Source organism: Odontesthes bonariensis, chromosome 17 (assembly GCF_027942865.1).
Source record: "Odontesthes bonariensis isolate fOdoBon6 chromosome 17, fOdoBon6.hap1, whole genome shotgun sequence".
In the NCBI taxonomy this organism is placed as follows: Eukaryota; Metazoa; Chordata; class Actinopteri; order Atheriniformes; family Atherinopsidae; genus Odontesthes; species Odontesthes bonariensis.
This window is the reverse complement of record NC_134522.1, coordinates 36,108,085-36,130,987: the sequence shown is the minus strand read 5'-3', so window position 1 is coordinate 36,130,987 and position 22,903 is coordinate 36,108,085. Positions and strand designations below refer to the sequence as shown.

Below are 22,903 nucleotides of genomic sequence, written 5' to 3'. Positions count from 1 at the left end.
TTAAGGTTCACAAACGTCTCTAGGGTTGCTTTAAACTGATGTTGGACTGCCTTATTCCTGTCTGCAGTATAGTGATGTGATGGGAAGCCTGTTCTCACTGTTGTTTCCCCTCAGGAGCGTCCTTTGAAGCGTACAGCAGAGACAGCAGGAAGGTCAGTGAACAAGACTTTTGCTGCTGATTTTCCATCTCTCTGTTTGAGACTTCAGAAGTTTCATCCACTGAAGGAGATACTCGGACCATTACATTTAGAAACACAGAGTTAGGCACATTTGAATTTCTGACCTAAATCTTTAACCATGAACCTACAATAGCAGCAAAAAACTGATGGCTGGTTTACATATGAATTTAACATTGAAAGGCAGACATAAATGAACAACAGTGTACTGCAGACCTGACACCTTGTGTGAGACCTTTGTGTGATAGATGTGAGACCTGTTGTTCTGCTGTGTTTTGTGGAAGCTGAAGCTGCTGAAGGCCTGCAGGCTGCAGCTCCCTTTAGCTGAAATCTGCTCTCTGTAACTCATCAGCAGGCCTCGGAGGGTCGACATCCTCGCCGTCGTTGGTCCAGGAGGATGGCCAGTGGTGAAGGTGCTTTTATGGTGAAGTCCATGTTGGACTTGAGACTGCTGGACTCGTACTGCCCTGAAAGCCAGGAGGAGCAGGTGAAGGTGGGAGCAAACATCCCTGCACAACAAAAGTTCTTTTTTTTTAATGTGATGTCTGTGTAGTGCTAATTATACGTTTGGTCCTGCTCAAACAGGTGAAGACACAGCTTCAACCTGATAACCTCTTCGGCCTGAGAAGGAGGAATCAGGGAGTACAGCCAGGGTGCCATATGACCAATGAGGAGCTGCAGAGTACCACCAGCCTGCAAGTTACCTCTGCATGGGTAAGAGTGGTGTGGCAAATAAGATCAAAAGAAAAGACATTTATTCTGTTTTACATGAACTTTTCAGGTTCATTCAGATAGATTGAATACATTTTTAAAAAGTTTGAGAAAAACATCAAAGTCAGCAGTCCCTGTTAAAAAGCCTTCTGGCTGTGGGAACAAAGGACCTCCTGAAGCTCTCAGTCCTGCAGCCTCTCACTGCAGCTGCTCCTCTGTCCTGCAGGATGCTGTGGAGAGGATTGTTCTCCAGAACAGAATAACAAATGCATGGAGCAGTTTTTCTGCATCACTCTGAGACAGGATGTTCCTGATTTTAACAATATTAAGAACGTGAAAGAAGGCAGACCTAGAAACCTGTTTTATATGCGAGTCAGAGGATAATTTCTGGTCAGAAATAACTCCAAGGTTCCTCACTGTAGGACCAGAAGCCAAAGAAATACCACCTAGAGTAACTATATAAGTATACAGTTTTGTATCAAATGCAGCACAGGGATCTGGGTCATTATGTTGGCCTTTTCTGGTTGAAGTGGACGACAAGATGAACTCCTGAAAAAGTCAGGATGTGAACTTGGGCAGGTTAGTAAATCTTTATGTTCAGATTTCTCAACATTTTTCCTTCTACAGGTGGATGACGAGACAAAGTTTAATCACAGACCAGACTTCATCCTGCTGTCCAATCAGAGTCAAGGCAGAGAGGATCCGGTGCTCTTTCCTGACCAATGGGAGGAAGGATTGAGCCTGGCAGGCAGGTATGACTGTTCACTATCCAGCTTTCATGAGCAGGTGACTGATGGGTAGCATTAACTATCTGCAACTTCAGGAATGGGGCATAAGAAGGAATGTGTCAAAACACATTTTATTCATGCAAGTAAGGTCACAATGATGGCTGAACTTAAGAATACTAGCATTTAAAGAGGGAATTATTTTTCTGTCTGTAAATGGTAAATGGAACTTTTACTTTCTTTATATAGAACTCGTCTAGTTGACACAAAGGTGAATGTGGCTCAGTGGTTAGAGTTGGTTGTCCAATAACCGGAAGGTTGGCGGATTGATTCCCACTCTCGCCACTCAAATAAAAAGATTGGTGAAACTGACAGCTGGAGTCCACCTCCTTGTCATGGCCGAGGTGCCCTTGAGCAAGGCACCGCACCCTGCTGTGAATGGCTGCCCACCGCTCCAGGTTGGCATCTGTCTCTGAGTGTGTGACCCTGTGCATGTATGTGTCAACAGGTGCCGACCTGGATGGTTTAAAAGCCGAGGACAAATTTCGTGTGTATGCATAACAAAAAAATCAGATCTTAATCTTAACAAGCAGCATTAACACACAGCCCGTCTTTGTCTGTTCAGCGTTACAGGCTACACAGTGCTGTATTTTCTTCTCTGTCACACACACATTCACACACTGATGAATGCATCTTACAAAAGGACACTTTGGTGTCCAACCACCAAGCCACGAACCATAGACCTATGAGTGTACTATCAAATGTTTGCAAGAGGATGAAAAGAAATCTAAATGACAAAATGACGCTTTGCTGTATCAATTCCATCATTTTTAAAAACACCCCACCTGGAATTTCTGATGCTTCTGGTGAATCTATGTGACAGAGAAATATCATGGGTGTATTATGTATCAAGTTACTCAAATTGATAGAAAAAGCAGAAGCCTCACTTTCATACAATGGTCATTTTAAGATGTTTTGTTTTAGTCTTTCTGAACTTGCTTACTTACACACACAAAAGGACAACATTAGTGCTTCTTTCCTACATTTTGTCACTATGAACACGAACACATTTTCAATAGTAGCTGCACAGGCCTGTAGGTTTTGCCCATCATCCCACATTTTATGTTCACATTTTGATGCAGTGTTGGTTTCCTTAGTTAGGCAACTTTTTTTTTCTTAGAATTGGCTCTGTATGAATTGGACTAATTTGGAATTTACTAAATTGGATTTGATTTGATTATTACTATATTGCAATAAATTGAATTGTAATTGGCTTGAATTGGGCTTTATCTGAAATGAACTAGATTGAATTGAACTGAAAACTGTCATGGATTATCAAGTGTCCAATTTATGGTGAGAGGTGAATATTGGACTGTATGTCGGATTTAGCCTTTAATAAGCATCTTATTTGGCACACAAAAAACTTTTTTGATGGAATTTCATTCATTTATTTTATAACAATGAAGATTTATAAATTTAGTCTTTTATTTGACATGATGTATGCATCAGAGCTGCAGAGGAAGAACTGCAGTGCCTCAGGAAAATGCCCTTTTAAAGCCCTCTATGTCCTGTCAGTGAGTTTCAGGTGAAGGAGACACGACATACTGCTGCAGGTGGACAACCAGATGAACCCAGTCCAGACAGTGGCTGTTCTCTAGGATTCAACTCCATGTTGCCCAGTCCAAACAGACCTGTAGAAGATGGTGAGAGAGGTGATGTAAGAACCATGAGATAAATACAGTCCATAATTTGGTCATCACTAAATCTAACCTCCTGGACCCGTTTGACACAGAACCACACAGTGTGGACGGAAACTCCTCTGAGCTAGAGATTGAAGATGAGGAAGACGAGGGAGGACGAGGATGTGGACAAGTAGGAGCGTCTCAACTCGCCCCTCAGACTCCAGACCAGGAGGCTTTTCTAAAGGAGCACTTTGTCACACTGGCTGACCCGTCTGCTTCAAGTAAAGCAACAGATCACGGTGACACAAACCAACAACACAACCAGAAACACAAGCTCCAACAACACAGCCAGCAACACAACCTCCAGCAACACAGCCAGCAACACAACCTCCAAAAACACAACTTCCAACAACACAGCCAACAACACAACCAGCAACACAACCTCCAACAACACAGCCTCCAACAAAACAGCCAGCAACACAACCTCCAACAACACAGTCAGCAACACAACCTCCAAAAACACAACTTCCAACAACACAGCCAACAACACAGCCAGCAACACAACCAGCAACACAACCTCCAACAACACAGCCAGCAACACAACCTCCAACAACACAGTCAGCAACACAGTCAGCAACACAGCCAGCATCACAACCTCCAACAACACAGTCAGCAACACAGTCAGCAACACAGCCAGCAACACAACCTCCAACAACACAGTCAGCAACACAGTCAGCAACACAGTCAGCAACACAACCTCCAACAACACAGCCTCCAACAAAACAGCCAGCAACACAACCTCCAACAACACAGTCAGCAACACAACCTCCAAAAACACAACTTCCAACAACACAGCCAACAACACAGCCAGCAACACAACGAGCAACACAACCTCCAACAACACAGCCAGCAACACAACCTCCAACAACACAGTCAGCAACACAGTCAGCAACACAGCCAGCATCACAACCTCCAACAACACAGTCAGCAACACAGTCAGCAACACAGCCAGCAACACAACCTCCAACAACACAGTCAGCAACACAGTCAGCAACACAACCTCCAACAACACAAGCTCCAACAACACAGCCAGCAACACAACCTCCAAAAACACAAGCTCCAACAACACAGTCAGCAACACAATCTCCAACAACACAGTCAGCAACACAGTCAGCAACACAGCCAGCAACACAGCCAGCAACACAACCTCCAACAACACAGTCAGCAACACAGTCAGCAACACAGCCAGCAACACAACCTCCAACAACACAGTCAGCAACACAGCCAGCAACACAACCTCCAACAACACAGTCAGCAACACAGTCAGCAACACAACCTCCAAAAACACAAGCTCCAACAACACAGCCAGCAACACAACCTCCAGAAACACAAGCTCCAACAACACAGTCAGCAACACAACCTCCAACAACACAACCAGGAACACAACCTCCAAAAACACAACCTCCAACAACACAGCCAGCAACGCAACCTCCAAAAGCACAACCTCCAAAAACACAACTTCCAACAACACAGCCAACAACACAGCCAGCAACACAACCTCCAAAAGCACAACTTCCAACAACACAACCTCCAGCAACACAACCTCCAAAAACACAACCCCCAGCAACACAACCTCCAACACAACCTCCAAAAACACCTCCAAAAACACAACCTCCAGCAACACAGCCAGCAACACAACCTCCAAAAACACAACCCCCAGCAACACAACCTCCAACACAACCTCCAAAAACACAACTTCAGACACCACAGCCAGCAACACAGCCAGCAACACAACCTCCAACAACACAACCTCCAAAAACACAACCTCCAAAAACATAACCTCCAACAACACAGCCAGCAACACAACCTCCAACAACACAACCAGAAACACAACCTCCAACAACACAATCAGCAACACAACCTCCAAAAACACACCCAGCAACACAACCTCCAGCAACACAGCCAGCAACACAACCTCCAGCAACACAGCCAGCAACACAACCTCCAGCAACACAACCAGCAACACAACCTCCAGCAACACAGCCAGCAACACAACCTCCAGCAACACAGCCAGCAACACAACCTCCAGCAACACAACCAGCAACACAACCTCCAGCAACACAGCCAGCAACACAACCTCCAACAACACAGCCAGCAACACAACCTCCAACAACACAACCAGCAACACAACCTCCAAAAACACAGCCAGCAACACAACCTCCAGCAACACAGCCAGCAACACAACCTCCAACAACACAGCCAGCAACAGAACCTCCAAAAACACAACCTCCAGCAACACAACCTCCAAAAACACAATCCCCAGCAACACAACCTCCAACACAACCTCCAAAAACACAACCTCCAGCAACACAGCCAGCAACACAACCTCAAAAAACACAACTTCAGACACCACAGCCAGCAACACAACCTCCAAAAACACAACTTCAGACACCACAGCCAGCAACACAGCCAGCAACACAACCTCCAAAAACACAACCTCCAAAAACACAACCTCCAACAACACAACCTCCAACAACACAGCCAGCAACACAACCTCCAACAACACAACCTCCAACACAACCTCCAAAAACACATCTTCCAGCAACACAGACAGCAACACAACCTCCAAAAACACAGCCAACAACACAACCTCTAACAACACAACCTCCAGCAACACAGCCAGCAACACAACCTCCAAAACACAACCTCCAGCAACACAGCCAGCAACACAACCTCCAAAAACACAACTTCAGACACCACAGCCAGCAACACAACCTCCAAAAACACAACTTCAGACACCACAGCCAGCAACACAGCCAGCAACACAACCTCCAAAACCACAACTTCCAACAACACAACCTCCAGCAACACAGCCAGCAACACAGCCAGCAACACAACCTCCAAAAACACAACCTCCAACAACACAGCCAGCAACACAACCTCCAACAACACAACCTCCAAAAACACAACCTCCAGCAACACAGCCAGCAACACAACCTCCAACAACACAACTTCAGACACCACAGCCAACAACACAGCCAGCAACACAACCTCCAAAAACACAACTTCAGACACCACAGCCAGCAACACAACCTCCAAAAACACAACCTCCAGCAACACAACCTCCAACACAACCTCCAAAAACACAACTTCCAAAAACACAACCTCCAGCAACACAGCCAGCAACACAGCCAGAAACACAACCTCCAAAAACACAACTTCAGACACCACAGCCAGCAACACAGCCAGCAACACAACATCCAACAACACAGCCAGGAACACAATCAGCAACACAGCCAGCAACACAGCCAGCAAAAACTCTGTTTGTGTTTGTAAAATATAAGTCCATACAGTTCAACATCCACCAACAACAACACAACCACAGAAAAAGCCAGTTACTCCACAACATTTGTGGCAGCAAAGTTTCCCTCACACTGTCTGATGGATCCAAGCAGATCATATGAACCGTGTGTTTTGACAGGAAGTCCAAGCAGAACGTCTCACAGCTCCAGTGAAAGTCTCAGCATCTCCTCCAGATTCCTCTCTCAGACCTCAGCTGGATGGTAAGACACAGCTACAAACTGACTGCTGATGATCAGGCATCACGTCAACACTTTGAGACATACTATGATACTATGATTTTGTGCTGCTTTGTGATTGTTCATCTCCCTGGGCCCTTTGGCCGTAGCCTGGAGGGCTGATCCATTAATCCCGCCTTGGCTGGCCATATCCTTTGTAGCGTTCTAAATACTAAATTAATTTAGAATTGAATTACCTTCGTTGGGGCACCACCTCTCGTCCAATTTGAGGGGAAACAGAATCAAAAGTTATAAGCAGAAAGGGATCTTTACTTCTCTGAATGGACCGTCTATGCTTATAAGAAAGGCAAAAACACGACTGGTCGATAAATATTGTTATTTATTTAACAGGAAACAGAACCTTTAAAGCTGCGCTCAGAACAGGTAGTGATTACGACTTAACAGCGCAGAGGGTGGTCCTGGACTTACAGCACAGGACAGGGATTGGATAGATATGGAGTCAAGCCAAGCAAGAAGTGCCTGGGGGCGTCAGTTTTACTCGCGAGGCGGAGTGACGCTCTGGACTCTTATGTGTGTTTGAAATCCGATATTTATGGTTTTGGGCGAAGCAGAATGGCTTTGGCCTAAGTTAAAATTAATCTCTCTTATCCCCGCATCCCATCGCACATTAATACAGTACATAGTACAATGATTCTAACACAGGCATAAAACACAGGTATGGTATAACGGAAACATGGACAGCATCCATACACAATAACATGACTTCTGTTTATAGTGAGTTTATAAAATCGGTTTTATAAGTATAAGAGTTTTGTTATTTTCCAAGGTTGTGGAAATGGTTTGACCCAGTCTGTGTTTTGTCAGCCTTGTAGGTGTCAAATCTAATTTACACCTTTTAGTTGAGTCAGTGGGGTTACATGGCTGTAAAAATCAGATTATGGGCTAAATTACAATCAGACACCTTAATCTGACTAAGAATTGGATCGGATCGGATTAAGACCCTGAGTTAACTGGGTTGAAAGTCACTCTAAACCTGCTTGTAGACGCTGAAGCACGTGGTGAATTAGACTTTGCGTTCTGCGCATGCTCCAGATGTTTTCCCGGGGTCGTGACCCGGAAGTCAAAGGAGACGATATTCCTGTTGTTGTCGCCGTCAGAAAGAAACAAACAACGCGATGGAGAATGCTCCGTTGGGCATCGAGTTTGTGCAACAAGCAGCTCATCACAGACCAAATGTAGAGGGACGTAGCTTCATCTCGCTCTTCGTTTAGTATGAGTAGTAGGAGAAGTATGCGGTCTGGAACACAGCCTTTGTGTATTCAAACTCAGTCATACTGGGCAAGCAGATGTTAACCTAACCTTAGAACCCTCACAAAGGTGAAAGGTTTGGTTGGGAATGCTTGTTTAAAACATTTCTCAGATTGTAAATGAGGTGGTCTGTGTTTTTGAAGTCAAAAGCAGAAACAAAGGGTTTACACACAGTGCACTTCACTCCTGCCCGAGCCGAAATCAGCCAGCCTGAAAAGCTGATTTCCCTTAAGCTATAAACTCTGTAAATATATAACTTTAGCAACATTTGAAACATTTTCAGGCGAGAAAGTAGTCGTTTAGACCCCCAAGGTGTTGAAAATCTGACAAAATACCGGCTATTTACAAGAAGAAGAAGCATGAATCCACTCGAAGAGGTCCTGGCGGTGAATTTCCTTTCATCGTAGTAGGCTTGTCATTGAAAAAACCCGCTACTCCACCTACTGTCCTGGCGGTGAATCGCCACGCAGCACACGCAACCGCCGACAAAGCAAAATGAAGTATAAACGTCTCGAGCCATTAAAGATCCTATGACATGAAAATAAATGGAGGCTTTTATATATTTTTAGAGGCTTTAGTGGTCCCCTTATACTGTATTATACTGTATATAGGCAACATTCTGCCTTGGTGCAGAATTACAGCCAGTCCCAAAATGAGTTTTTCTTAGGATCCTCAGAATGAGCTGTTTAGGGCCTGCAGCTTTAAATGCAAATTAGGAGGAGAAAGACGGGGCAAAGCGGAGGGTGGGGGTGTGGCCTTACTTCCGCCCTTGGTACCATGCGCAAATGCGTTGTGAATCGCTATGGCATGTAGAACAGCAGTCGTTCAAGCTTTTCAATTTGACCCAGAGTCTGATCCAGATGGAGAAGAAGTTGAAGAAGTTGAAAATCAGCGACTACCGCAGGACGTCTCTGAATGGTTAGTTAAGTATTTCGCCGTTAATTTAGTTTGTTTTGCTTATGTGTTGTTACAGATATTATCATGTGGGCTTAGCTACCTATGCTGAAGTAGTTGTATGTCTAGTTATATCAGTAATCTTTGTCATAAAAAAGAGCTATGCAGCCTTCACATCCATGTAAATCATGTTGCACATTACTCATGATTTATTCCTGAAGATAAATGTTCACCGTATGAAAAATAATATTTGATTTACTCCAGAGCACATTTGATGTTTACTTACTCAACAGCCACAAGCTAGACACTAACAAGCCATTATACCTTTTTATGTTGTTTATATCCACCTACATTTTTTACATAGGTGCCATTGTGGAAAATGTGCAACTATGCCCACAGAAGTGGAGAATATTTGCTGCCTTGAGATACCACAGGTAACATTCTCACCACCTCACTGGAAAATAATTTGTCTCTTCTTTCAGCAACTAATTTTGCCAATAAATGTCACTTACCGTTTCTAATTCTAAAAAAGGTTACTACACGACTTCGGGAGGTCGAAGAACAGCTCCCATGCATGGTAGACCATCCTGGATTGGAGCCTGTCTGCCTAAATGTCTACTCACTTCAAAATGCCAGCCAAATATACAGAGCAGACTATGGTCCTCTACAGTTCAGAGAAATACACCGGTAAATTGTGCATTGTTAGATAAGTTAATAACAGAAGTTTAGAGTTTTGACTTTGTATTCCAATAATTTATTTATTTTTGTACAGCGAGGGATGGGGTGGGGGGGGGGGACACAAAACAGACCGAATATGATCCATTGGTGCATAGAATTATTTTTTCACACACACAATGATACATTCAGAATTTAATATCTAAAATTTCTGAATCAATTGTTCAGTCGCTACAGGTATCTGTCCTATCGCAGTTTTGTGAGCTGGTGCTGGGGCTTCTTGGGACGCAGAATCCGGGTTGTAATTCCAGCCTGTGTGGTCCTGCGCATCCGCTCGGAGTTTCCTGATGAGGAAGGCCACTATGTTGGGTTTAAACGGCCCCCTGTTTGAACCTTGAAACAAAGCTGGCAATGACCTCCTCCTTGTCCGGCCTCTCATACTGCGCTGATAAGTTTTCTGGGACAGAGATGGCCAACAGCGCATCGTTGTATGGTGTCGGGTTAAAAAAGACTTCATCGAAGATTAGGTCCATCATGTCAGAAACATAACCTGTATCATAAAGCACAAGCAGTATCTCCATTTAATTGGTTGAGTTTTGTTTTTACTGTGCATTTGTATGTAATCCATTTTTCTTCGAGAGAAATAAATGTTAAAATTCCAAACAATGTGTCATTTTAATTGATTTGAACCATTACCAAAGGTCGCCTTCGTCTTTACTGGTTTAGCTCTGCACTCTCCCTTCCGAGACTTTGGAAAGGAGAGTTTAAAGAGGGGTACACCTTCCTCCGTTTCGGCCTGTGGTCGATCCGCATTTTCATTGAAATGCATAGCAGCCAGGTAGAGTCTGGAAGTACAAGATAAAAATATTTGTTCATATTGACAGATATTTTAAACTAAAATTCCTAAAAGTATTGAGTAAAGATTTGTTTTACCTGCACAGCATTCCAATAAAGGGAAACACTACATTTTTTGGAGCAAAACGAAGGATGACTGCATGGAAAGCCTCCAAAGATGACGTTTGGTGGTGGGGGCTCAGTTTTTCCACATCCTTCAGCGTTCTTTTCTTTGTCAGCAGAGACTCCAACTTGTAGAAAGCTGGAGTTGCTGCAAACAATAACAAAATATCTTATTAGAAAACAATACAGTAACAAATATCACAGCAATGACCTCGTTGTTTGCTTGTCTGTTTGCTGTTTTAACATTTTGCCTGCATATTGGTTGAGATACCTGCTTGGAGCCATTTCTTTTTGTCCGTTGTTGTGCGGATTGCATGCTCACACTTGGGGTAAAGAGGATTCTCATGCGTGTGGATATCTTGCACATGGTTGAGGATCGCGTTCCACTTGGCAATTCTCTCTGGCCCTGAGGTTGAATTAGCTGCAGTCCAGTATATGTGGTTGTTGATGCTTTTCATCCACTTGTTCAGTTTCTCACAGTCTTTCATCTTACATAGGACTTCCAGTTTCTTTGAAATTCCTAAAATGAAAGCAAACAACATTCCACTTAGTAAAGAGTAAGAGTGACAACTATGCTGTAGCAATTCAAAAACAATTTCAAAGCATTTGATAATATTGACTCATAATGTCAGCATTTGACTGTCCAACATCACTGCTGTCAATTTTTCTGATGACACAGCAGTAGTTGACCTAATTTCTAAGAACAATGAGCAGGCTTACTTGAATGAGGTAGATAGACTTTCAAACTGTTGCCAAGACAACAACCTACTCCTATTGTTACCAAGACTAAGGAGATATATATAGATTTCAGGCAATATCAGCAGAAAGTCTACCAACCAGTCCAGATTAACGACTCTGAGGTGGAAAGAGTAGATCTTGGTGTTGATATTTCTGAACATCTGACTTTGACCAAACATGTTGATTCACTGGTGAACGCCAGCGTCTTTTCCACCTCAGATGCCATAAGTACTTTAGGTTACCTGAAAACCTGAATAGTTACCTTTTGCGAAGTGCCACACATCGTAGTACTGGGTGATGTTTCTCTCCCTGAGGAACTTTTGAACTTGAGGATGACGATCGGTGACAATGCAATCCAGTTTGACGTCACGCGACTCGAGCAAGGCCAGACTCCTCGTCAGGCCCTCTTTCTCCATATAGCAGCTACCACCAACCTCGTTGCTCTGTCACCACAGAAAAAAAAACACATTAGTAGACAATGTATTATGGACCTTGATTTTTAAATTACAACAAATAACCCCTTTACAGAGTCAATTTCAACAACTCACCTGGACCAACTGAATGTCCACAACGGTGTTAGTTTGGAGATCCATCATGGTGTAACTCCCATATTTTGCAGAGTGACCTGTTAAAAATTGGGTTTAAATAATGACACTTGGAATCACTATTCAATACATATTATGTATTCTTATATTTAGGTGCAATTCATAACTTCACATAACAACACACTGCTTAGAGCCATCAGACCTGGTCCCTGGCTTTTGTGTGTCTCAGAGCCAGCACTATTACACTCTGATTGCTGGCCTTTGGCTACAGATAGTTGGAGCTAAAGACCTTGATAAAACCACCCCCTGCCTGCTGTCATTCCTTTGAACTTCAAACAATATCACTGTACAAAATACAATACTTCAGTCAAGTAACAATACCTGGAGAATCAGCCCTCATGTCACCACCGAGTATGACTTTTTCCTCCCGAGTAAGCCGCTGCAGATTCACATCCTGTGTGACTTTCCAGTGGTGAATAACTGCAGGTTCAATGAAGGCTCTGGCATGCCGGCGAAATGTTTCATACCGAAACAACTCCAGCTTCATTGCCTTGAAGACCTGGGTGTGGAGGGGAGAAATAATACATGTAATTTGATATAAATACAAGTATTTCAGTTACGGTATCTACAGTTGCACATACTTTACCTTTTCTATTTGTATGAAAGATGCACCACTCAGGTACACAGCGGCAGAAAGGTGCAGGTTTCCAGCTGGCGTGCTACCCAGGATAGGCTGGCTATTCCATTGTCTTCTAAATGTGCAGTGGGGACACTGCTGCTTCACAGACAGGAATGTCCCCAGCCTTTGAGTCTTCACATCACATGCCCGTGTGCAGACCGGACATGCATTAAACAACTGCATGATGCAGTTCTCGTACACTATGTACTTCTTGATGTGTGTGGAAGTGGAGGACTCCTCTCTATATAAAACCACAAAGAAAGCAAAACACATTTTGAGTTGATCAGATTGAGCTTTCATCTGGACAGTACTTTAAACCAGCACACTCCTTGAAGCCGGATGAATAATCTGTATGCACATAAATAATCCTAAAAGTAATGCTATAAATAACAACAGTCTCGCTGAGACCAATCCTTCATGTTGGAATGCCATACAATTAAAAAAAAATTATGAAAGTTCTCACAATCCCTACATTTTCTTCACACTCACACACAGATAATGATAACTTACAGCCTCAGTGTAGAGTTTTCGGACGCTGTGACAGAGTCTGCAGGGTCATAAGTGGAATCCTGTCCCTTTGGGGTATCCACTAAAGAGCTTCCCTCCAATGCATCATCTTCCTGCTCCTCCTCAAGATCCAATCGAGGTCTTTTGGATGGTCTCTTTACTGGTGTTGATGACAGGAACAAAGGGTCTACCTTGGACGTCCCAACACCAAAGTCTTTGCAGGAGACAGTTGCCTGGACACCTGCAACAAATATCACCATTGTACCGTCAGGATGTATGTTTGTTTGATATGTCAAGTCATTCATGTGTATGACATATGATGTATTCATACAGTGACAGCACTCTTCTAACCCAATTTCACATGTGGGACAATAAAGTTAATCTCATCTTATTGAAGGTGGCTAGAACATACCTTCACTTCTTTCTTTTTTTTACTTTATTGCCAATAACGTATAGGCAATACAAACAAACACACCACACAGAAACAGACAAATAATAATAATAACAATATTATACATAAAACACACATATACAAATAAAATTGAAAATTAAAATAAAATTAAAATAAAAATACATTAGAAAAAAAAAGGTTCACCTTGATTGCAAGCTTATGTTACATTCGTCTTATACAATTATATGCTTAACCAATATAAAGAATGACAGGTGTCCATCTCCTAAGGAAAAGGGGTAATTTTAACTGTAGAATGGCAGTCATATTTTCCATCACTTGGACTTGATTACACCTCTGTCTCCATTGAGCCACTGTATGAGGCTCAGGCTGCATCCAACGCATTGTAATAATTTTTCTTGCGATCATTAGTAAGACATGCAAAATATAACACTGGTCTTTAGTAAAGTTTTGTTCTGTTGTTTTCTCAAGCAAAATAAATACAGGGTCAAAATACCTTCACTTCTGATGTGGGCCTTCAAAGTCCTAAAGGATAGCTGTGTGGCTACAGTATGTGTTTCCAGTTGGTCTGTCTGGCAGGCAACATCCCTTGAGAGAGGCAGCTGAATAAAAGCACTTGATGTGCTGGCCTGTGTAGATACAACAAGGTCAAATTAGTACAAGTTATTACTTTGTATATCTTCCAAATGCAAGTTTGAAGACTTAGCCCTATGCTAATCGCTAATCGCGATTTTGACATTCTCAGCTGATTGCTCTGGTTTGCAAAGATGGACGTAGTGCTAGTCATTTCAATCAGGGGAAAGGCAGATATCGTGCGCGCCATAACACCAACAGCAGGACGGCTATCAAAACAACAAATAAGTACACAACACTGGCGTTACAGTAAATGAGGTGTCCACTCGCATACCTCATGCTATTTACTGTTACATTAGCGACAGTAGCTGCATTAGCTATTAGCTGCAGAGCTAACGATACTTTCAGGACACTTTCTTGTGGTAACAAGCTATTTAACTATACTGTACATACATAAAAGCAAGACAATTATAGAGCGTTAAATTACTTACTTGTCCGAGGTCTGTAGTTGGGCCAAAGAGAGTTGGTACTGATCCAGGGTTCATTTTAAGACGATCGGCAAGGCCAACTCGGTATTGGCCCAAGTTTTGGAAACAATCCTCCGTGAAATGTTTGGCGCACACATACACAAATCTCTTCTGTTCTTTTGTCACTTTCCCAGAAAAAACAAAATCTGACCACTGGCTCTTTAGGGGTTCTGATGCAGGAGCTTTAAAAAGATTTTTTAGATCCGTTGTACATCCATGTACAGAGCAAATGTTATGCTTTCGATCAGCCATGGTGTGTTAGATATCCTACGCAGAAAAATCAAGATGGCGTTGCGCAGACTTTCAACTGATTTTACAATGAGCTGGCCAAAGAGCTGTGGGCGGGGAAAGGCAGTTTATTGGCTCTGGGTGGAAACAACCTCCACGTCATAAGCGGCGGCTTTCTCGATCAGGCCATCTGCATGGTCACATTTCCAAAGGCAGAGAATAATTTCCAGTGCATGGTTTAGGTCTATCGTCATTTTTAGACACTGGGGGACCGCAGGCAGGCTAGAGGAACTCATATTAATGTTAAACAACCTTAAAAAGTGAAAATTTCATGCCATGGGACCTTTAACATACGCGCAAGACGCAAGCGCAAGGGCAGTTAAAAGAAGTATAACTCAGCCTTAAGTTTAATCTCCTTTTGCTCCTCAGCCGGACCACGTTACCTCTCTCAGTGTGGACCACAGGGGGAGGTAGGGGGGAGGGTAAGACCAGGCCTCTTGTCTCTGAGGTTCGACCCCTGATTGACGGGAATCAGAACCGAACACAGTGGAAGAGGATGTCATGGAACCAGGACCAGACTGATTTACTTCACGACTTACCTCAGAATCAGACCACTCAGGACCAGTTCCAGCCCCTTCAGATTCAGGAGCAGAGCCAGGAAGATCCATGCCAGTTCCAGCAGGAGGCCTTCTCTGCTCAGCTGGCCCACCGGCCCTCCCCACTGAAGAAGAAAGCCCAAACTGTAGTGGAGCCCAGGAAGAACATGGGCCTGGCAGTCCGGGCAGTGTCCGCTCATCCGATCCCAGGACTCCAGAAAGCTCAGTCGGTCAACAGCTTGCTGAGCGACACAGGTAACACGCCGTAGTTTAGTTTTCTGTCAGCTACCAAGGACTCGTCTTGGTTTGTAACATTTCCTTTTTCTCTAAAGTGGCCTCAGGTGACCCCTCTGACTCTCTGCTGAACTCATGCCCATCAAGAGAGGTTCCCCCTCAGCGTCCCACCACCCTCCCATCGTCCCCCCGACGCCCCCCATCCACAGTACTACCCACCCAGAGACCCAACCCTGGCTCCCCGCGATCCCCCCAGCAGGAAACCCCTGGTGGGGCGCCAAGGAAGTCTTCTTCGTCCTCCTTGACTCCATCAGTGCCGCGCTCCTACATGAGCCCCACGGCCAGCTCCATGGCTAAGATGTCCCGCTCCATCTCCATGGGCGATGGCCTCAACCTCCCTGAAGCTGCTGAGGACCCTGCACTGGTGTCACTGTTGTCGGGGGTACACTCCTCTCAGGTCAAAGACTCTCAGCCCCCGCCTGTTGCTGTGGTACACTCCACTGCAGCCCTGGCCCCGCCCCCTCATGCAGCCGTGGTCCCCGTTGTGGTCCCCGTCGTAGTCTCATCTTCTTCTTCGTCTCTCCGGCTGGCTCCTCCCTCTCGCAGTCTTCAGGCTCGTGTCCCCGGCAGCAGCAGCAGACCACTTCCTGACAAACCTTCCCTCGACTCCTTCACACCTTCCTCTAAGGCTGCTGCCTCATCATCACTGCCGTCTCCTTCAGTCTCTGTGTCCCCCCTGATTGCCCCCCAGCAGGAGGAGGAACCTCCGGTTCCTGCAGGTGGCAATGCAGAGCACTCCGACGCCGCAGGTTTGGACTCTCATCCTCCTCTCCTTCTTCTTCATCCCTTCATCCTGTATTCTCTCTGGCTCTGCCCCTTCTCCTCCTCTGCGACGGGTGAGATGTGTCACTCCTGTCTGTCTCTTAGTTACTATTATTACTTCATCCCCTACTCTTCCCTGCTCCCTTCATCAAATCAAATGTATGAAAGTGAATTACTTTATAAACCTATATATACTTATATGTGTGTGTGGTATCTTGTTTCCTGTCCATGATCCTTACTTGTATCCCTCTTCACAAAGTGAAGGGAAAAGAAGAAGCCGAGGTTTGCTGGCCTGCCGCAGAGCAGCCGCTCAGTCTGGAGGCGTGTCAGGCTGTAGCTGCAGAGCTGCAGAGCTGCTTCAGGAGAGCTACACACCTGTACAGGAAGGTGAGTCTCACACGCTCCCCTCAGTGTGCTGCTGATTTTAAACTCAGAACATCTGTAAATATTTCATTTATCACTCGTAGATGATCATCAGACCACTAAGTATATGACTTTATTAACTCCTCTGCATGAAAACCGGAACATAATAATTCATTCAGCTTTGCTTTATTGTGTAATCGAGATGAAAACTGATCCTCTTGTTGCTCTGATGTGAAAGAAAATGTCCACATGGAAACAACTCCAGTTTGTAAAGTAGTGATAACAATCAGTGGTACCTTGTAGTTTTATTCCAGCTTAGTGCATTTTGTGATGACATCACCAAAAAATAAAAATCTTTTTAATATAACAGTTTCCTGTGTCAACAAGCCATTTCTATTGTGAATGGTCTGTGTGTTCTTCAGCTCTCTGGCTTTTTAAAGTTTTTAATGTAAATAAACAGAATGCAATCATTTCAAATGTTATATTTACACAACATATGAATATATCAGATGTTGAAGGTGAGACATTATTCTATTTCATCAAAAAGATATTTTGGATTTGATGGCAGCAACACGTCTCAAAAAAGTTGTGACGGGGCAACAAGCGGCAAGTGGCTCTAAAAATAAACAGCTGGAGAAACATGTTGCAACTAATTAGGTTGATTAGCAACAGGTCAGTAACACGGCTGGGCATAAAGAGAGCACCTTAGAGAGGCAGAGGCTCAGAAGTAAAGATGGACAGAGATTCAACAATCTCCATAAAACTGTTTTCTGTTTAATCTGGAGCAATTTCAGAAAAAAGACTTGAAATATTCCATCATCTATAGAGCATAACATCATGAACAGATTCAGATCATCTGGAGACATCTCTGTGAGCAGGGGACATGGCAGAAAGTCAGGGCGCTGGATGTGTGGGGCCCTCAGGCAGCTCTCAGGCAGCTCTCAGGCAGCTCTCAGGCAGCTCTCAGGCAGCTCTCAGGCAGCTCTCAGGCAGCTCTCAGGCAGCTCTCAGGCAGCTCTCAGGCAGCTCTCAGGCAGCTCTCAGGCAGCTCTCAGGCAGCTCTCAGGCAGCTCTCAGGCAGCTCTCAGGCAGCTCTCAGGCAGCTCTCAGGCAGCTCTCAGGCAGCTCTCAGGCAGCTCTCAGGCAGCTCTCAGGCAGCTCTCAGGCAGCTCTCAGGCAGCTCTCAGGCAGCTCTCAGGCAGCTCTCAGGCAGCTCTCAGGCAGCTCTCAGGCAGCTCTCAGGCAGCTCTCAGGCAGCTCTCAGGCAGCTCTCAGGCAGCTCTCAGGCAGCTCTCAGGCAGCTCTCAGGCAGCTCTCAGGCAGCTCTGCATTAAAAACACACCTGATTCTGTCCTGGAAACCCCTGCAGGGCTCAGGAACACTTCCAGGAATCACTGTCTGAACACAGCTCAACGTAACACCCACAGATGCAGGTTAGAGCTCCATCAGGCAGAGAAGAAGCCACATGTGAACATGATCCACAAACCAAAGCTCATTTAAGATGGACTGAGACAGAGTGGGAAACTGTTCTGTGGTCAGACGATTGAAATCTGAAAGATTCTTGTGGAAATCTAAACTAAATAAATTTGGAGCATCGTTAAATAAAATATACAACTAAGCAGAACCAGGACTACTGAGCAGCTACAATCCTCTATCAGACAGGAATGGGACAACATTGCTCTCCCAGAGGTCCAGCAGCTGGTCTCCTCAGCTCCAGATGTTTCCAGATGTTGTTAAAGAAGAGGGGACGCTACACAGTGGGAAACATGGACCTGTCCCTACTTTTTTAGATGTGTTGCTGCCATCCTTTGTGAAATGGTAAAATATCCAACTTTCAACATTTGAGAGGTTTTTAATGTTCTGTCGTGAATAAAATGTTGGTTTAAGAGATTTACAAGTCATTGTCCACAGCGTCCCATCTTCATGGGAGTAGGGGTTGTATAGAAAGTAGAAACAGCTTAGCTCATCTTCCATTCTCCTCGTACACCTGCAGGTGAGCAGCTCCCCCCTGGATGGTTCTGCCCCCAACCAGTGTCAGATGTCCCACCTCCTGTCAGAGGCCTTCCAGGCCATGAGAACAGAGCTGGACTCTCTTCCCCTCAGTGCACCCAGCCTGCTGGGTGTGGCAGGGGGCTTGGGAGGAGTGGGGGAGGAGAAGACAGCAGCTCTGCTGGAGGAGTACTCTATGCTGCTCCTGCAGGCCGTCCACCGGAGGGTCAACAGCTCCACTTAGCAGGGAATCCCAGAATCATGGTCCCGTTCTGCTCATCATTCTGCTCATGGTCCCGTTCTGCTCATGGTCCCGTTCTGCTCATCATTCTGCTCATGGTCCCGTTCTGCTCATGGTCCCGTTCTGCTCATCATTCTGCTCATGGTCCCGTTCTGCTCATGGTCCCGTTCTGCTCATGGTCCCGTTCTGCTCATCATTCTGCTCATGGTCCCGTTCTGCTCATCATTCTGCTCATGGTCCCGCTCTGCTCATGGTCCCGTTCTGCTCATGGTCCCGTTCTGCTCATGGTCCCGTTCTGCTCATGGTCCCGTTCTGCTCATCATTCTGCTCATGGTCCCGCTCTGCTCATGGTCCCGTTCTGCTCATGGTCCCGTTCTGCTCATGGTCCCGTTCTGCTCATGGTCCCGTTCTGTTCATGGTCCCGTTCTGCTCATGGTCCCGTTCTGCTCATGGTCCCGCTCTGCTCATGGTCCCGTTCTGCTCATGGTCCCGTTCTGCTCATGGTCCCGTTCTGCTCTTGGTCCCGCTCTGCTCATGGTCTCCTTCTGCTCATGGTCCCGTTCTGCTCATGGTCCCGCTCTGCTCATGGTCCCGCTCTGCTAATGGTCCCGTTCTGCTCATGGTCCCGTTCTGCTCATGGTCCCATTCTGCTCATGGTCCCGCTCTGCTCATGGTCCCGTTCTGCTCATGGTCCCGTTCTGCTCATGGTCCCGCTCTGCTCATGGTCCCGCTCTGCTAATGGTCCCGTTCTGCTCATGGTCCCGTTCTGCTCATGGTCCCATTCTGCTCATGGTCCCGCTCTGCTCATGGTCCCGTTCTGCTCATGGTCCCGTTCTGCTCATGGTCCCGTTCTGCTCATGGTCCCGTTCTGCTCATGGTCCCGCTCTGCTCATGGTCCCCCGCTCTGCTTATGGTCCCGTTCTGCTCATGGTCCCGTTCTGCTCATGGTCCCCTTCTGCTCATGGTCCCGTTCTGCTCATGGTCCCGTTCTGCTCATGGTCCCGCTCTGCTCATGGTCCCGTTCTGCTCATGGTCCCCTTCTGCTCATGGTCCCGTTCTGCTCATGGTCCCGTTCTGCTCATGGTCCCGCTCTGCTCATGGTCCCGTTCTGCTCATGGTCCCCTCCTGCTCATGGTCCCCTTCTGCTCATGGTCCCCTCCTGCTCATGGTCCCGTTCTGCTGATGGTCCCGTTCTGCTCATGGTCCCGCTCTGCTCATGGTCCCGCTCTGCTCATGGTGCCGTTCTGCTCATGGTCCCCTCCTGCTCATGGTCCCGTTCTGCTCATGGTCCCCTTCTGCTCATGGTCCCGTTCTGCTCATGGTCCCCTTCTGCTCATGGTGCCCTCCTGCTCATGGTCCCGTTCTGCTCATGGTCCCGTTCTGCTCATGGTCCCCTTCTGCTCATGGTCCCGTTCTGCTCATGGTCCCCTCCTGCTCATGGTCCCGTTCTGCTCATGGTCACCTTCTGCTCATGGTCCCATTCTGCTCATGGTCCCCTCCTGCTCATGGTCCCCTTCTGCTCATGGTCCCCTTCTGCTCATGGTCCCCTCCTGCTCATGGTCCCGTTCTGCTCATGGTCCCGTTCTGCTCATGGTCCCCTTCTGCTCATGGTCCCGTTCTGCTCATGGTCCCCTCCTGCTCATGGTCCCCTCCTGCTCATGGTCCCGTTCTGCTCATCATTCTCCTCATGCACATTAACACTACAGGGGGCCGATGCACATTAACACTACAGGGGGCCGATGCACATTAACACTACAGGGGGCCGATGCACATTAACACTACAGGGGGCCTGGTTTCAGTTTGTGCTCTCCACTCACCCAGCTTTCCCCTCAAAAGCATTTTATTTTGTTCTTTGTCTTCTTGGTGTGTTAGTGAACAATCGTTTGTTGTTGGACAAGTCATCAGAGTGCTTTAGCATCAGAGCAATTTACAGACACAGTTCTACACCTCTGCTCATCATCTGCACTCACTGTGGGGAGTTTAGCGTCTCGCCTGAGGACACCAACATGTGGACTGGAGTTGCTGGGATTGAATGGTTGACCCTGTGATTGGGGAATAGCTGCTCAAAGTGAAAACATCGAAGGATTTTGAGTTGTGCGTCTGTGACTGACTCGGCTGTTGGGGCCAGATGCATCAACCATGCGTTCACACAGAAACCAGATCACATGCCTGCTGTTCTTCCATACATACGCATGATGGCAAACTGGTTTCTTCCTTCTTATTGTTGGTGCCATGTCACATGGGGGGATCACATGGGGGGATCACATGGGGGGATCACATGGAGGGATCACATGGGGGGATCACATGGGGGGATCACATGGGGGGATCACATGGGGGGATCACATGGAGGGATCACATGGGGGGATCACATGGGGGGATCACATGGAGGGATCACATGGGGGGATCACATGGGGGGATCACATGGGGGGATCACATGGGGGGATCACATGGGGGGATCACATGGAGGGATCACATGGGGGGATCACATGGGGGGATCACATGGAGGGATCACATGGAGGGATCACATGGGGGGATCACATGGAGGGATCACATGGAGGGATCACATGGGGGGATCACATGGAGGGATCACATGGAGGGATCACATGGAGATGACAGTTGGCTCATTTGGCTGATTTGTCTGTGTTTCTTCCTCTGTGTGAGGAAGCGGGTGAGCTGATGTGCTTCTGAACCCATCATTTGTAATTCGGCCATTTCTTTCTTTACATCTGCAGGGTTATTTGCTCTGAACTCACAGAAGAACTCTTCTGTTTTCATCTCTTTTTGTTCGGTCCTGAATCCAGAACTGAGACACCAAATAGAATCAATTCACTTTTCTCCTCTTCGCTGACATCTGTTTCAGTCATGGCTGAAGATCAGGGTGGAGCTCATGCTCAAGCAGGCTTTTATGGGTCCCAGTCAAGGCCACTGGTGTTTATAGATAGAACCATATTTATAAATCTGGTGAAAAGAACATTTCTGCATTTCATCAATTTCCAGAGGTCCCCCCCCCCCAGATTAATGTCACTCATGGATCTTAATACTGCCTCAGTAGAGACATCCCCCACATCGGGAGCAGAATGTATTTCCTATGGAAGCTGAGGTCCTTCCGTGTCTGCACCAACATGTTTCATATCTTCTGCCAGCTGTGGTGGAGACTCAAAGAAAGTCAACAGTTTGGTACATGGTGGAGCATTCTGATAGAATAGTTACTCTGCTCAGCCAGATGCTTCTCACTGCTACAAAGCACCTTCCAGGAGGTCATCCCTGTCCACAGCAATAACTCTGTGACTCATGACTAATATCTATTTATCCTTATGCTGTAAAAGGATTTCCCACTTTGGGATTATTAAAGTATTATTCACTTCAATTTAACTCGGTGGGATTGCACAGATTATGCATCTGGTTTCTGGACTTCTATCAGTCTGAAAGATTTTTGGGATTGTTATGTATTGTAGCTGATAGACTGTAGGGAAGTGAAACATTTCCAATGAGCAAATGGCAATATGAAACTTCATAAATAAGCTTGACTTTCATTCCTTTATCTTCTGTACATTTTCTTCCACTTGAGTGTAAAATGTTCAGCATGACTTTTGGTTGTACTGATTTGAGAAGTGTGTATTTAATGTGTGATGAGCTGTTCCACTACTGACCAGGAACTCTGTCCTCAGCACCCGAACTGACTCGTGTTTTTAGAGTCACCAGGTCCAAGTCTTACTGTGATGCACATTTTGATAACCTTTATTCCAGACACTTTGCGGGTTTGTTAGGTTGAAAGTTTGATCACA

The 22,903-nt window shown here is 45.8% G+C and overlaps 2 protein-coding genes across 5 annotated transcripts in view; one reads left to right on the top strand and one right to left on the bottom strand.

Annotated features, from left to right (window-relative positions):
* mapkbp1 (mitogen-activated protein kinase binding protein 1) overlaps positions 1-21,396 on the top strand; it is a 117,610-nt gene extending 96,214 nt beyond the window's left edge. For 3 of the 4 annotated variants that reach the window (XM_075448479.1, XM_075448477.1, XM_075448480.1), the window contains 11 exons: positions 115-152; positions 529-669; positions 762-890; positions 1,515-1,639; positions 3,188-3,324; positions 3,405-3,575; positions 6,776-6,857; positions 15,303-15,724; positions 15,802-16,512; positions 16,785-16,912; positions 18,882-21,396. In XM_075448479.1, the coding sequence (XP_075304594.1) occupies positions 115-152; positions 529-669; positions 762-890; positions 1,515-1,639; positions 3,188-3,324; positions 3,405-3,575; positions 6,776-6,857; positions 15,303-15,724; positions 15,802-16,512; positions 16,785-16,912; positions 18,882-19,121 (2,324 nt within the window). In that variant the 3' untranslated portion in view covers positions 19,122-21,396. The remainder of the gene's footprint in view (positions 1-114; positions 153-528; positions 670-761; positions 891-1,514; positions 1,640-3,187; positions 3,325-3,404; positions 3,576-6,775; positions 6,858-15,302; positions 15,725-15,801; positions 16,513-16,784; positions 16,913-18,881) is intronic. The other variant, XM_075448478.1, reaches the window with a different exon arrangement.
* LOC142366561 (uncharacterized) lies at positions 9,966-12,729 on the bottom strand. The gene is made up of 8 exons (XM_075448481.1): positions 12,597-12,729; positions 12,332-12,509; positions 11,954-12,030; positions 11,668-11,848; positions 10,939-11,187; positions 10,644-10,815; positions 10,407-10,555; positions 9,966-10,260 (listed from the first exon to the last, which is right to left on the bottom strand). The coding sequence occupies exons 2-8, from the start codon at positions 12,495-12,497 to the stop codon at positions 10,082-10,084; spliced, it is 1,173 nt and encodes a 390-aa protein (XP_075304596.1). The 5' UTR covers positions 12,498-12,509; positions 12,597-12,729; the 3' UTR covers positions 9,966-10,081.
* Positions 21,397-22,903: the final 1,507 nt, after the last annotated feature.